This window comes from Lithobates pipiens, unplaced genomic scaffold (assembly GCF_037356315.1).
Source record: "Lithobates pipiens isolate NorthernLeopardFrog02 unplaced genomic scaffold, aLitPip1_a1.2 Scaffold_3, whole genome shotgun sequence".
In the NCBI taxonomy this organism is placed as follows: domain Eukaryota; kingdom Metazoa; phylum Chordata; class Amphibia; order Anura; family Ranidae; genus Lithobates; species Lithobates pipiens.
In genome coordinates, this window is record NW_027507790.1 from 244,554,321 (window position 1) to 244,567,577 (window position 13,257).

At 45.4% G+C, this 13,257-nt stretch overlaps 1 protein-coding gene across 1 annotated transcript in view; it reads right to left on the minus strand.

Moving 5' to 3' along the window:
- Positions 1-506: 506 nt before the first annotated feature.
- Positions 507-13,257, minus strand: part of STARD6 (StAR related lipid transfer domain containing 6) — a 43,398-nt gene continuing 30,647 nt past the window's right edge. Inside the window, exons 5-7 of the mRNA XM_077462991.1 lie at positions 8,811-8,928; positions 6,052-6,145; positions 507-945 (exon numbers count right to left, since the gene is read on the minus strand). Coding sequence (XP_077319117.1) covers positions 789-945; positions 6,052-6,145; positions 8,811-8,928 — 369 coding nt within the window. The 3' untranslated portion in view covers positions 507-788. The remainder of the gene's footprint in view (positions 946-6,051; positions 6,146-8,810; positions 8,929-13,257) is intronic.

Genomic DNA, 13,257 nt, shown 5'->3' on the forward strand with positions numbered 1-13,257 from the left:
CCTACCTATAACCTCATGACAAGTTCCCAGTGTGAAAGGAAGCATAGCCTGCTACTGTATCAGGGAGATTTCACAAAATAAATCATCAAAGGATACAAGGTTATCTGGAGTTAAAGTTGAACGTCAGTCAAATAGATAAATACACAAATGAAATGCATGTATAGGAGCTGTTTTGCCTGTCAATAGATTTGAATCTAGTCCCGAGATATACAGAGCCCTACCACACAGCACAATTCTGTCTGTCAGGGGAGGGGACCTGACCTTTCCCTACCGCAGATTCATGTACAGGTCTCTTTCTACCTCTGCCCTGTGACTAGAAATGTAAGGAGTAGCAGCAGACCAATGAGCTCATCTCTCTGCTCTCTACTCCTTTACTGCTCTCTACTACTCAGCAGAACTGATTGGTTTCTTATGCTGTTTCTCCCACTTCTACTCTGAGCTCCACTGTACAGGAACAAAAGGCTGATACCGTCAGATTCAGGTAATTCACCCCTTACATAAAAAAATAAATAAAAAAACATTTAATGATAAATTATTGAATAAAGAGCTGCGTAATTTGTGTCTTTATATCTGCTGGAGTTTAGTATTGCAGGACTAAGATATCGTATTTGGGTGGACGGTCCCAATCAGTGGGTAATTTGGTAGTACATCAGTATTTTGTCAGATGCCTTAGCATAGCGTAGAGTCCATTTATATTTTCATCTGTCTTTCTGGTAGCCTACAATTCAGTGACGCGTCTTCATGGTCCTCCCAGGAAGTTGTGAGCCGTCATTACAGTTATAAATAATTCAGTTGCCGTTTTGGTAACATTTTTTTAATCCTTCCCGAACATTTATGATGAGGCCTACAACATTGCTGGGTAATGCTGATTCCACCACAGATCGTGGTAGAAGGCCACCAAGTTCCGGCTGGATGTAGGCCACAAGCTTGGAATGTGCCGGGTTCCTGCATTAAACGAAAGAAGGATAAAACACAATTATATTTATCATAAGATAATTCCATATTTGGTGTCATTGAACAGCCATTTTTGTGGGTCAGTATGTTTTTTTTTTTCATTTGGCGAAAGTACATGGAGTAAAAGTAAAGAAACCTCATTGTCTCCCAGTAGGAAGTCAAATGAAGGGGCAGTCCACAAATCTGTGCAAGACTTAAAATTGGGAATACCAAGCGCGTGTCACATCAAAAATGGCTAGACACTGTATTCCCCCCTCATCTGCATGGGAATTACCACGACCCAGCTGGGTCAATTACCCAACTTGGTTACATTTTATTTTGAAATAATCATATTTATTGGAGATACATGATATAATTTCAAAATAGTGTAGCACACCCCACATAGGAGCTGCAGGTGAACAGGGATCCCCTACTCCGGCACAGCCAGGCAAACCGAATCTTCACAGGCACACAAAGTCAGAAAACAGTCCTTAGCTTTGTGGTTTTTTAGGGGGTCAACAACTTGGTCAACAACTCGGCTTGGGATAGGGAGTTTATGGGATGCCCATTTGAAAGTAACAACAACTTCAGGGGCAGCTTCCTATATACAGACTCCTCATCAGCTTTCCTCCTGCGCTCACTTCTGCTGATCCACTCCTGAAGGATCTGACAGACTCCTTGTCAGCTGAGCAACAGCCCCTTACAGGAAGGAACTCACAGTCCCTTAAAATAGCACATGTGGAGTGAAACAGTGTATAACCTTTCCTTCTGCTTCCTCTGTGACCATTGATCCCAGCACCACTTCTTCAGGCAATGCTAGCCTACCTGGCTGTAGCTGCCTCTTCCACCAACCCTCCTGGCTGTCTCTCTCTACACCAGTCATAGTCAGGGCTGGGCTTTTAGCAGCTCTCTTCTCAATGCTTAGACTGCTCAGCTGTCTGATAATTACCAGCCACTCATTGTTTCCACTATTACTCACCTGGTAACCATTACCTGCCTCATTAGTCCAGCCTACGGCCAGCCACTTTTGGCTATATAAACTGCCTTTCTCATTCCTTCATCGTGGTCAACGTATCCAGTGTGTCTCTTAGCTGAGTTCCTGTTTGACTTTGCCTGGTTGACGTTTTTTCAGGTTTCTGATCCTGATCTTTGGCTTCCGACTACGCTGATTCCTGGCTCCCTGATTCTGGCTCATCTGATCACCCGTTTTGGCTTCCTAACCCTGGCTTCTGTTTTTGGCTATGTTACTAATTTGTATTATTTTTACTATTACTGTACATTAAAGGTGTGTTTTTAACTGCATTTCTGTCTCTGTTATGGATGTTATGGTTGTTTATATGCAACTCTATGATGCATCTCTGTTGTATTACTTCCTGTGTGGTGTTTCCTGTTCCTGCTGGGTATTATTCAATGAACATGGCTTCTGTGCAGTACAGTAATAGCTTTTGCTGTCTTTACTTACATCACATCAAACAGTCTCTGCCTGGTTTATGGTCCCTGACACTGACTCTTTGGAGATCTATCTGGGGAAAGGTAGAAGACTTAAGCCCACCCCTGTCTTCAAGGGAGACTGAATACAGTTTTGCCCTTTGTAGTCCCCACCAGTGTTGAATTACTCACTCTGTCCTCTCTTTGCTCCCATGCCTCCAGGAAAGCTTCCTCCCTTGTCTTTAGCAGGATCCTTACAGAACCTGAGCCCCCGGTTCAAGGCAGGTCACCCCCCAGACTAGGGGGTACCTCTCAGGGCCACCGATAGCCTATCTAACACTGTATCTCCATCTTCCACTTGACTGCCCTGCTGGCATGGCCCATGTCTATTTGTGAGGTTATCTCAGTCCCCTACCATCCCACCACTGGGGATAATTATCTGAGACCTCATAAATAGGCATGACTGCTCCTCCTAACCCTCGCCCTCTAATTCTAAAAGGTTCTCCAACCTTCCAGACATCAGGGGGAGGCACCAGAGAACTGCCAAGATGAGTGATCCAGCCCTGAACTCCAATGACCCTGACCCAATTATAGACTCACAAATGTACAGCATGATGTATACTATAGCATCAGGATTAGATTTGCCTACTCTACTTCTAGCACACACTAGCGGGTGCTACAATAGAATGTAACCAAGTTGGAACATTGACCCAAATAGGTCATGTTAATTGCCATTCAGACAAGAGGGAAAAGCAGTGCATGGGCATTTTTGATGTGAAACATCTCTGGGTGTTTCCAATTTTAATGACTATGTCTAGTACAGATTGGTGGATTCCCCCTCTAGTGACTACCTATCAGGGAGATCCTGATAAAGGAACCCTGCAGTAAGAGACTTATAAGGCTGTATTTGCTGATATCTCCTTCTGGAATTGCTGAACTTAGACCTCTCTAGGTATTCCCAATTGGAATGACTATATCTTGTACAGATTGGTGGATTCCCCCTCTAGTTACTACCTATTATGGAGATAGTGACTACCTATCAGGTAGATAGTAACTACCTATCAGGGAGTTCCTTGCAGTGAGAGACTATGAAGGCTGCATTTACTGACCTCTCCTTCTGGAATTGCTAGACCTAGACTTTTCTAGGTGTTCACAATTTTAACGACTATGTGTTGTATAGATTGGTGGATTCCCCCTCAAGCAACTACTTATTAGGGAGATACTGACTGCATATCAGGGAGATCCTGCAGCGAGAGACTATAAAGGCTGCATTTGTTGCCCTCTCCTTCTGGAATTGCTAGTTGCCTAGCTGTTATGCTCTTCCAATGGTTTCAGATAGGCAGCCATCATAATGATGGGTCAATAGGAATGTGTAGAATGCAGGAAGGACTGGGCAAGTTTTGGCACTTCCGGGAAGAGCTGAGGTTATCAGAATGACCTGGCGTGTGGGCATAGTGAGGTTGAAAGAGCCTTGTTGTTGTGAGAGAAAATCAGTCCATGGGGAATTCAGCATGGTGAATTATTTAATTAAATGGAACACCAATATTGATAAAGGAGGAAGGAACCGGGGAGAGTAAAATATAAGCAGATTAAACTATAGCTTCAAAACAATCCCTGTGATCCTGCCATGATGGCCACTTCCTGTAATAGGGTGACAACGCTTTATTCTTGTCTCCCAGATGTACTTCTTCTTTGTCACTCAGATGTAAAAAGGAGACAACAAGTGGCCATCGTAATACACATTACACATTGTTGTCACCATTGGGAAATCCATCCCATTGCTGGCAGCAGGAATAAGGTGCAAAGAGGCTGCAGGAGATGCAGAGGTGAGATGCAACAAAGGGAGAAAAGAGGTTAAAAGAAGCATTTAATTGAAACAAAATGTAAAAAGACAACTAATTGTGATACACAGTGCTTTACATCTATCCAGGGATTTTTTTGTCAGAGCATAGGTGCAGGTACCCCTGCTGGGGACTAACTGAGCTGGTCCACAACTAAAAATAAGTGTTGGCAAATGCAGCCAGGATAAATGGTTGGCTTGACTGCACCTAAGTAGTCCCACTGCCTGGTATCAGTTAATGCTCATGATAACCTAGTGCCATCTAAGGATATAATTAATCATACGAATAGGATATAGGAGTCTCTTTGGCAGCTGCTGTTTGGGGGTGCAAGCAGATAATTTGGGGTGCTTACCTGCATGTCCAAGCACCCCTTGCCAGTATATACAGCATACCGCCACATTCCCACAATGTAATGTGAAGACTAGGGATGAGCTTCGTGTTCTACTCGAACATTGGCTGTTCGTCCGTTCGGCGAATTCCGAACGTTATGGGCCGTTCGCGCCAAATTTGTGTGGCGCTCACGGCCCACAATGCACTGCGTTGGCGCAGTGCATCGCTGGCTCATGATTGGCCAAGCATGCACTGTGATCCCACATGCTTGGCCAGGATGCCTGTGGCCAATCATAGTTCAGGCTGTGTAGTACACGCCCCACACTATATCAGGCCGCCAGCGCGGTGGCCTTGTGTAGTGTGTTGGCATCTGTAGCAGTTAGTGGGTGTTCTGTGTACCTTCAACACAGTATACACCGATCGTTATCGGACGATTTTTCGTTCTTGCTCTTCTGTAGTGGTTGTTGTCTGCGTGTCCTGACCGCAGTATACACCGCTATATTCACCTATATAGCTAGCGATATATCTATCTTTTATAATAGAGCTTGCAGTCAGTGTTAGGAGATTGTGCGTGCTGTCTGCGTGCTCTGAACGCAGTATACACTGCTATATCCACCTATATAGCTAACTATCTTGCTCGTTTTAAATAGAGCTTTCAGTCAGTGTTAGGAGATTGTGCATGCTGTCTGCGTGCTATGAATGCAGTATACACCGCTATATCCACCTATATAGCTAACTATCTTGCTCGTTTTAAATAGAGCTTGCAGTCAGTTGTAGGAGATTGAGCTACACTTTAAAAATGTACCAGTTGAAAATTACAAACAGATTCAACTTAACACAACAAATCTACACAGTCCCTGTCTTGTTTGCACCGCCTGTATACTGCTGTTCTGAGTATATAGGGCCTGGGGGCCACACGCATTTCCTTTTTTTAATATGGGTACGGGGTTCCCCTTAATATGCGTACAAGACCCAAAGGGGCTGGTAATGGGCAGGGAGGGCTACCAATGCCATTTTTCTCAATGATTTTCAACCATATTGCAGGAACCAGATATAACATTAAAACCGCAAGCAGTTTTAAATGACGTTATTTCCGTTAAATGTCATTTTGTGCAGGGACTGTTCTAAACACGGGAAACAGGTGGCACTTCACAGGCATACTACAGACACCCCCCAGGCACGATATTTGAAGGAATATTTCACTTTTTTTCACTTTAATTGTTATTAAAATCAGTGCTCCCGCCAAAACGGCCATTTTTAAAACTTTTTTTTGCATTGACCCATGTCCTCTGGGGCAGGAGCCAGGTCCCCAAACCCTTTTTAGGACAGTATCTTGCATATTAGCTGTTAAAATTAGCACTTTTAATTTCGAACGTTCGAGTCCCATAGACTTCAATGGGGTTCTAACGTTCGTACGAATTTGGGGTCCGTTTGAAAGTTCTGGTGCGAACCGAACCGGGGGGTGTTCGGCTCATCACTAGTGAAGACACATTCTAAAACATTTTTGTGGTGTACTTACTCAGGCAGCGGTGAACATATATATCCACATGGGTTATTGAAGCCTCGAACGTTTGAGGAATTCACTGGGCATTTTTCATAATCAATGCTTATAGCTAAATGGAATATAAATAAGAGTTTATTAAAAACATTGAACATTTTAACTTTCCTCTGTTTGAGGCTACAAGCAGCTATGCCAACACACACTGAACCAGCATGGTCCACTATTGTCATTATCAGCCAGTCCAGGGCAATGATTAAATTGCTTATTCGGATCTCGCTGCATACTGTGAGCTTCTCACAATGTGCATTAGAAGCTGCAGCAAGTCAGATAAAGCCCACCCAACATCCTGACTGCACATCCAGCATCATCTAGCCCAAACCTGGACACATTGCAGCCCCAGAGCCAAATGCAGCCCTTTGACTGCCCCTGTCCAGTGCAGCCTCATCAGTGCCTCATCATCAGTACCCATCACTGCCGCCTATCAATGCTACCTATCAGTGCAACCTATCAGTGCCCATCAGTGATGCCTGTCAGTGGCCATTACTACCGCCTATCAGCGCCGCCTATCTGTGCCACCTATTAGTGCCGCCTATCAGTGCCCATCAGTGCCACCTTTCAGTGCAGCCTCATCAGTGCCCATCAGTGCCACCTATCAGTGCAGCTTCATAAGTGCCCATCAGTGACGCCTCATCAATGCACATCAGTGAAGGAGGAAAATTACCTATTTACAAAATTGTATAACAGAAACTAAGAAAAAAAAAGTTTTCAACATTTTTGGTCTTTTTTTGTTTGTTTAGAAAGAAACAAAAACCCCAGTGGCGATTAATCAGAAAATTTGGTTCAGCCCCAGTTTCTCATTTGGCCCCTTGGAAAAATGAATTGCCCACCTCTGATCTAGCCCCTTCCCTTCCCAGACTGACTGTGCTTAGCCCGTCCCTTTTCATTCATTGGATTTTAGTTCCTTCATTCATGGAAGCTCAGCATAATATTTGGGAGTTACCCGGGGTGGTCAGCATGCAAATGAAGTCTACCTAGGAACTCCGGCTCCTCCAGACTAACATTGTCCCATCATAGCATTTTGATATTTGCATAACTACATCCAAAGTGGCAACAGATATGGTTTAAAAATAAAGTATAGGATCTCTGCACAGTAATAGATAGTTGAGCTTTGGGTAGATATTCTCAGCCACCCAATAGGTAAGAGAAATCCCGGCAATGAAATAAAATTAAATGTCTGCCCCTGAGTTCCCAGCTCCTCCCACCTGCTGCAGCCAATGCAATGGGAGCCTCAGACTCATTTACAAAGATTACAGTAGGAAGTACAAGTGGTGGGGCAAATGGGTGATTTCATAATTTAGCCTGCATTGACACCTATGCCCCGTACACACAATCGGAAATTCTGCCAGCAAAAGACTGATGAGAGCTTTTGGTCAGAAAATGAAACAAATGAAATGTGTATGCTCCACTTTTGCTGGGAGAATTTTGGCCAGCAAAAGATTGAGAGCAGGTTCTCAATTTTTTGGTTGGAAAAAGTTCCGATCGGAAATTACAATCGTCTATACAAATTCCGCCATGCAAAATTTTTACACATGCTCGGAAACAATTTGACGCATGCTCGGAAGCATTGAACTTCATTTTCTCGGCTCGTCGTAGTTTTGTACGTCACCGCGTTCTTGACGGTCGAAAGTTCAGAAAACGTTTGTGTGACCGTGTGTATGCAAGACAGCTTGAGTGGAATCCCGTCGGAATTCAGACTAAAAAAACGTCAAAATTCCAATCGTGTGTACGCGGCATTAGGGTTTTGTGAACGCATGCAAAATTGCGTTACACATACGTCTATTTTTTTGCGCCACACGCATAGGGCAAGACATTCATATGAATCGGCTGCCCTACGCATGCCAAAACATGGCTTGCTTTTTAAATTTTTATAATTTTGCATGCATTTAAAAAACATTTAGACCCCTTTCACACTGAGGTGCTTTTCAGGCATTTTAGCGCTGTGCCTGTAAAGCACCTGAAAAGCGCATCTCAGGCACTCAGGCAGTGCGCTTGCGCAATGGGAAAAAAAGTGCTGCAATCTTTGGGGCGGTTTGGGAGCGGTATATACACCACTCCCAAAGCGCTCTGTCAATTGAAATGAATGGGCAGCGTGCACGGGAGCAACACAGGCGTTTTTAACCCTTTTTCTGCCACTAGCGGGGGGTTAAAAGCATCTGAAAAGCGCTGCCAAAACGACGGTAAATCGCCGCTAAAACTAGTGGCTCTTTACCGCTAATGTACCCCGCCCCATTGTAAAAGCAGCCTAATGCCTCATGCACACGATCAGAAATTCCGTCAGAAAAAACTTCTGGTTTTTCCGCCGAAATTCCGCTAAAGCTTGGCTTGCATACACGCAGTCACACAAAAGTTCTCTGAACTTTCGACCGTCGAGAACACGGTGATGTACAACACTACGACGAGCCGAGAAAATTAAGTTCCATGCTTCCGAGCATGCGTCAAATTGTTTCCGAGCAGGAGTCGGAATTGGTACAGACGATCGGAATTTCTGATCAGAACTTTTTCCGACCGAAAAATAGAGAACCTGCTCTCAATCTTTTGCTGGCTGGAATTCTGCCAGCAAAAGTCCGATGGAGCATACACAGGGTCGTAATTTCTGACCAAAAGCTCACATTGGACTTTTGCTGGCAGAATTTCTGATTATCTCTACGGGGCATAAGTGTGAATGCAGGATCAGTCCTGGAGCACAACATGAAAAAAAATAACAGAAATGCACTCACTGTTAGTAGTGACAACTCCTCCGTCATACCTTCTAATGTGTATTAGATCCACAAACTCTCTGGATGAAATAAGCCCCATCCCATAAGTGTGTGTGATGGAGCGAGAGATCACCGTGTCCTAAAATAAGAAAACGTTATTAGCACAGCAATACAGAAAAACGCCATTCACAGTGAAGATCAAACCAATCTGACTAATACTAGCCCAACAAGGGCACCTCCGATCCAAACACTGGGGAAGGGGAGAAAGTTTTACAGATAAGCCATAGGCCAGGACAGCGTTTCTTAACCTTGTGTCAGTTTAACGCTTTCCCGCTTTCCTGCATCTTTTAACACTTTCACTGCCAAAGCCGTTTTTTCTTTTCCTTTTTTTGCTTACAGTGCATGATTTAAAAAATCTTTTTTTTTTTTTTTATGCTTGAAGATTGGTTAAAGTGTTTGTTAACCCAAAAAAAATAAAAAATAAAATCGATCCTGCTCCTTTAACCACTTGCTTACTGGGCACCTAAACCCCCCTCCTGCCCAGACCAATTTTCAGCTTTCAACGCTGTCACACTTTGAATGACAATTGCGCAGTCATGCTACACTGTACTCAAATTGGCTGCACTGATGGGCACTGATAGGCTGCATTGATGGGCACTGATAAGGCAGCACTGGTGGGCACTGATGAGGTGGCACGGATGGGGGGCACTGATGGGCAGCACTGAAGGGCATTGATAGGTGGCCCTGAAGGCCACTAATAGGTGGCACTGATAGCGGCAGTGATGGACAGTGATGGGCACTGGTAGGTGACACTGATAGGCAGCACTGCTAGGTGGTACTGATGAGGCATTGATTGGCACCACTGGTGGGCATTGATGGTTGGCACTGATTGGTGGCACTAATATACACTGGTTGGCACTGATGTGCACAGTGTGGGCTCTGGCAGGTGGCACTGGAAGGCGGTTCTGGTTGGCACAGATGAGGCGGCTGTGCCTCTTCCTCTTTGGGACCGATGTCCCTTACACAGAAACCGGTGATTGGCTTTACTGATCTTTTGTTTACATCACGTGATCAGATGTCATTGGCTGACAGCTGATCATGTGGTAAGGGGCCAGGATCAGCCCCTTACTCCAATCTGTGATCACCCGAGTCTCACTGACTCACAGAGCGTGCCTTGCAGTGGGCGCGTGGGGAGCATGCAAAGGGGAGGACGTCTATTGACTACCTCCCGTCAATGTAGGTCCGTGCTGTAGCCGTTATTCGGCTATAGCGTGGACGGGAACAAAGCATGTTATATGATACAGTGCTTGTCAAAGAAGTTCGTATATACTTCTTGGCCCACCCCCCCCCCCCCCCCCCTCTCCTCCGAGGTAGTTATAACTCTCTCATCTACAATTCCACCTTCTCTTCTGATATACCTCCTTATTCTCCTTTCATCCCCCTCATACCATACATTTACAATATACACCTTGATGATTTCTCCATATGCTTTATTAATAACATGCCCATATATTTATATATTATGCCTGTTTAGATGGCTCAAATTATAGTTCCCTCTCTTCTGTCCTTTTGTCCCCGCTTGTCTGCTCGTTTCATCTGTATTCATTACATCCTCTCCCCGTTGTCTCCTCCCCTATCTTCCTGATTCACGCCCCTCTCCACTTAGTCTCTCTCCATCTGTATGCTTACCCCGAAGCCACGCCCCACTCTCCGCCCAACCACGCCTCCTGTTTCAATCTCTCTTCCTCTATTTAATCCCCTATTTTCCCCTTCTCATCTGATTGGCCTGATGAAAGAGCGCGGTCGTCTCTCCACCTCGACCCGAACGCTCAGGAAACGCGTCGCCCGCCGTGACGTCACAACCCCGCGACCCGCGTGTCACCGCTAACCAAGCCTCGCTTTGGAAACACATCCTCTGCGTCCACCAAGCCGGCATTTTTTAACAACAAACTCGTGGTAACGCCAGGAGAGGACAACATGACACCCGCGGACCGGATCCTATGTGACGGACGAATCAGATGAAAAAACCGCCCCCCTTGTATTCTACATGCCTTTTTATGCCTTGGAAAATGTGAGTGCATCATCTGTTTGTTTTACCTGTGAATAAATTGCCTTTTAAAAATCTACACCCAGAGGCGCCCCCTTCTTCTTCTCTTTTCTCGTTTGGCTCTCCTGTCTCTACACATGCACAGACTTGTGTGGCTTAAGAACTGGTCAGCCAAGTTTCACTTTAAGAAGTTATTGGCAGAGTTCCCCTTTCATGGGGAACGTTTGTTTGGTGATGATCTGGACAAATACATTCAAAAGATTTCCGGAGGAAAGAGTTTTTTTTACTTCCTGTAAAGAGAAGGACCAGGCGTCCCTCGTTTAAAACCTCTGGGACTTCCCCAGGTATTTCAGCACCAAGGCAGTTCAGCCACCAACAGGGTACTAGAGCCAGGGGCGAGCCACAGGGCCAAGGCCAGAAAAAACCCTGGGTCCAGAACTCTCCTAAACCCGGCACCAAGCCTTCTTTTGAGGGGACGCCTCCACTCTATCGGGTGGGGGGAAGGATGCTCCAATTTGCGGACATTTGGAGAACAATGGTGTAGGACGAGTGGGTCACCTCAACAGTGTCCCGTGGTTACAAGCTGGAATTGCAGAGGATTCTAAGATCCAACTTTCCTGCGGATTCTCCAAAAAGAAACTTTTTGTTTCAAGCACTAGAGTTAGTGCATCAGGGAGTGATCATACAGGTTCCTGTGTCCGAAAGAAGCACAGGGTTTTATTCTAACCTGTTCACGGTTCTAAAGCCAAATGGGGACATAAGGCCAATCTTGACCCAAGCACCTGTACTGGGTCTTTTAAGGGCACTTGGTGCTCGGACATTTGGACGACCTCCTTCTAAGAGATCACTCACTACAAGCCCTGGAACACAGTGTAGCCTGCACAGTACAGTATTTAGAAAACCTGGGCTGGATCATAAATACTGAAAAGTCAGCCTTGAGACCAGCTCAGAGTCTGAAGTATCTAGGTCTGATCCTGGATCGGGTCCAGGCAAAGGTATTTCTGCCACCCATAAAGATCTGTGCCCTGAAGGATCAGGTGCGTCAGGTAAGGGGCACCAGGCAACCCTCCATTCGGCTCTGTATGAGTCTTCTGGGAAGGATGGTGTCCTCCTTCGTGGCAGTTCCCTAAGCATAATTCCATTCCAGGCCTATACAACAAGACATCTTGTCGGCTTGGAACAGGAGAGCACAAGCCCTGGATTCCCCCATGTCCTTATCTCCCCAGGCACGGTTAAAGGGCTTGTAAACCCTTGTCGTTTTTTCACCTTAATGCATTCTAGGATTCGGCTTTTTGGTCGCAGTGTACAGCGGGCTGCCGTATAAGTTCTGATGGCTAATGTTTGGCAGGGTGTCTCCCTCCCCTCAAGGCTTTTGCTCTGGGACGTCCCAGTAGGTATTGAATATTAGCCTAACTTTGTGTCCCGTGATGTATGATAAAGAAAATAGGATTTTTTTCGTCATACTTACCTGTAAGATCCTTTTCTTTGAGTACATCATGGGACACGGAGGTCCCTCCCCTCTTTTTTTGGGAGATTCAGTGCTTGCTACAAAACTGATGTACTTCCTGTACGGGAGGAGTTATATACAGGATCTCTTCCTGTCTAAAGACCTTTGGCCTACCAGAGTCCATTCACCTGGAGATGAAGTATAACCCAGTAGGTAATGAATATTAGCCTAACTCTGTGTCCTATGATGTACTCAAAAGAAAAGCATTTTAAAGGTAAGTATGGCGAAAAAAATAAAATTTGGTTTCAGTTTTGGCACCAGAATTTTCATTTCAGTGCACCACTAGTTTTGACACGTTCCAGGTGAAAAAAACTGCAGCATGCTTGACTTTTGTGTAAAGCACTGGTGTGAACCAGGAACCTTGGAATACATGGCAATTACTGTGTGTATTGTGGGTATGTTTTAACCGCTTGTCGTCTACCGCACACAGATCTACACCGGCACAATGGCATAGTCAGGCAAATGGGCATACGGTTGTGTCCCTTTAAATTTGCCGCCTTTCAAGCGAGCACACGTGCCCGCTGCATGCCGCTGGAGTGTGCCCGCGGGTCATGGGAACTCAATGTTCTCCGGCGGCCCGCGATTGTGGTGTGGTGAGGTAGAACGTTGAAGTGCCTATGTAAACAAGGCATTTCCCCATTCTGCCTTGTGTCATGACTGAGATCCACTGCTCCCTATGATCGGGAGCAATGATCACTGTCATGTCCTAGGTAGCCCCTCCCCTCACAGTTAGAATCACTCCCTGGGACACACTTAACCCCTTCATCGCCCCCTAGTGGTTAACCTCTTCCCTGCCAGTGTCATTTACACAGTAATCAGTGCATTTTTATAGCAGTGATCGCTGTATAAATGACAATGGTCCCAAAATAGTGTCAAAAGTGTCCGATATGTCTGCCATAATGTCGCAGTCACGA